The 1,849-nt window shown below is 40.8% G+C and overlaps 1 protein-coding gene across 1 annotated transcript; it reads left to right on the top strand.

Annotated features, from left to right (window-relative positions):
• Positions 1 to 59: 59 nt before the first annotated feature.
• On the top strand, positions 60 to 1,139 carry LOC121859342 (putative uncharacterized protein DDB_G0271974; the record flags this gene model as incomplete). Its single annotated transcript, XM_042356137.1, is given in 3 exon segments — positions 60 to 158; positions 1,091 to 1,126; positions 1,128 to 1,139. Coding segments are annotated over 3 exon segments (147 nt in total), but the record flags the coding sequence as incomplete, so codon positions are not given.
• Positions 1,140 to 1,849: the final 710 nt, after the last annotated feature.

A 1,849-nucleotide genomic window follows, 5' to 3' on the forward strand; every position in this document is an offset into this window, starting at 1 on the left:
TAGAAATATATCATATCCTCCACCTCCTCCTCCCTCCTCCCTCATCATCATCATCATCACCATCATCATCATCATCATTATCCTCCACCTCATCATCATCATCATCATCATCATCATCCTCCACCTCCTCATCATCAACATCATCATCATCATCATCATCATCATTATCCCCACCTCCTCCCTCCTCATCATCATCATCATCATCATCATCATCATTATCCTCCACCTCTCATCATCAACATCATCATCATCATCATCATCATCATCACTTCATCATCATCATTATTCTCCTCCTCCCCATCATCAACATTATTATCCCTCCACTCTCCCTCATCATCATCATCATCATCACTTCATCACTTCATCATTATCCCTCCAATTCATCATCACTACTCATCACTACTATTATCATTATCCTCCTCATCATCACTATTATTATCCTCCACTTTCACTACTGGGCTGATCATCATCATCACTACCAACACCACATTCTCCCTCCTCCCCATCATCATTATTATCCTCCACCCTCATCATCATCATCATCATCATTATCCTCCTCATCATCATCATCACTCACTACCTAATGACTATCATCATTATCCTCCTCCTCATCATCAACACATATTATCCTCCACCTCCTCATCATCAACATCATCATCATCATCATCATTATCCTCCTCCCTCATCATCATTATTATCCTCCACCTCCTCATCATCAACATCATCATCAATCATCATCATTATCCTCCTCCTCCCTCATCATCATCATTATTATCCTCCACCCTCATCACATCATCATCATCATCATTATCCTCCACCTCCTCATCATCAACATCATCATCATCATTATCTCCACCTCATCATCAACATCATCATCATCATTATCTCCACCTCCTCATCATCAACATCATCATCACTACTCATCATCATTATCTCCTCCACCTCCCTCATCATCACCACTTCACCATCATCATCATCATCACTATCCTCCACCTCCTCATCATCAACATCATCATCATCATCATCATCATCATTATCCTCCACCTCCCCAACAACAACATCATCATCATCATCACCATCATCATCAACATCATCATCATCAACATCATCAACATCATCATCACTCAACCTCATCATCATCAACATCATCAACATCATCATCATCATCATCATCATCCACCTCATCATCATCAACACCATCATCATCATCATCATCATCATCCATCAACATCCATCATCATCAACATCATCATCATCATCATCATCCCACCATCATCATCATCAACATCATCATCATCATCATCATCACATATCCCACCACCAACATCACCATCATCATCATCATCATCCACCCACTCATCACTCAACATCCATCAACACCATCATCAACATCATCATCATCACATCACCAACATCACCATCATCACCACCATCATCATCATCATCATCACCACTCATCCCATCAACATCATCATCATCATCATCATCATCATCATCCATCCCACCTCACCACCATCATCATCATCATCAACATCATCATACACCATCATCATCATCACCACCTCATCATCATCATCATCATCATCATCATCATCATCCTCCCCCACCTCTTCCCCTCCACCTCCTCATTATCCTCTACACTTCCTCATTATCTCTCCACTCTCCTCATTATCCTCCTCCTCATCATTATCATCATCATCATCACTATATTTTACCTGCTGTGTCTTTTCAAAATATAAGGAGCCAAAATTGTATCAAGGATCTTCCATAAACATCTCTCCTGGTTCTCATAATGAGTCCACATTCTGTCTTGAGGGAGGAGGAGACACCAGTGTTGTGTTGGGCATTT

Source organism: Homarus americanus, unplaced genomic scaffold, assembly GCF_018991925.1.
Source record: "Homarus americanus isolate GMGI-L3 unplaced genomic scaffold, GMGI_Hamer_2.0 scaffold8929, whole genome shotgun sequence".
NCBI lineage: Eukaryota > Metazoa > Arthropoda > Malacostraca > Decapoda > Nephropidae > Homarus > Homarus americanus.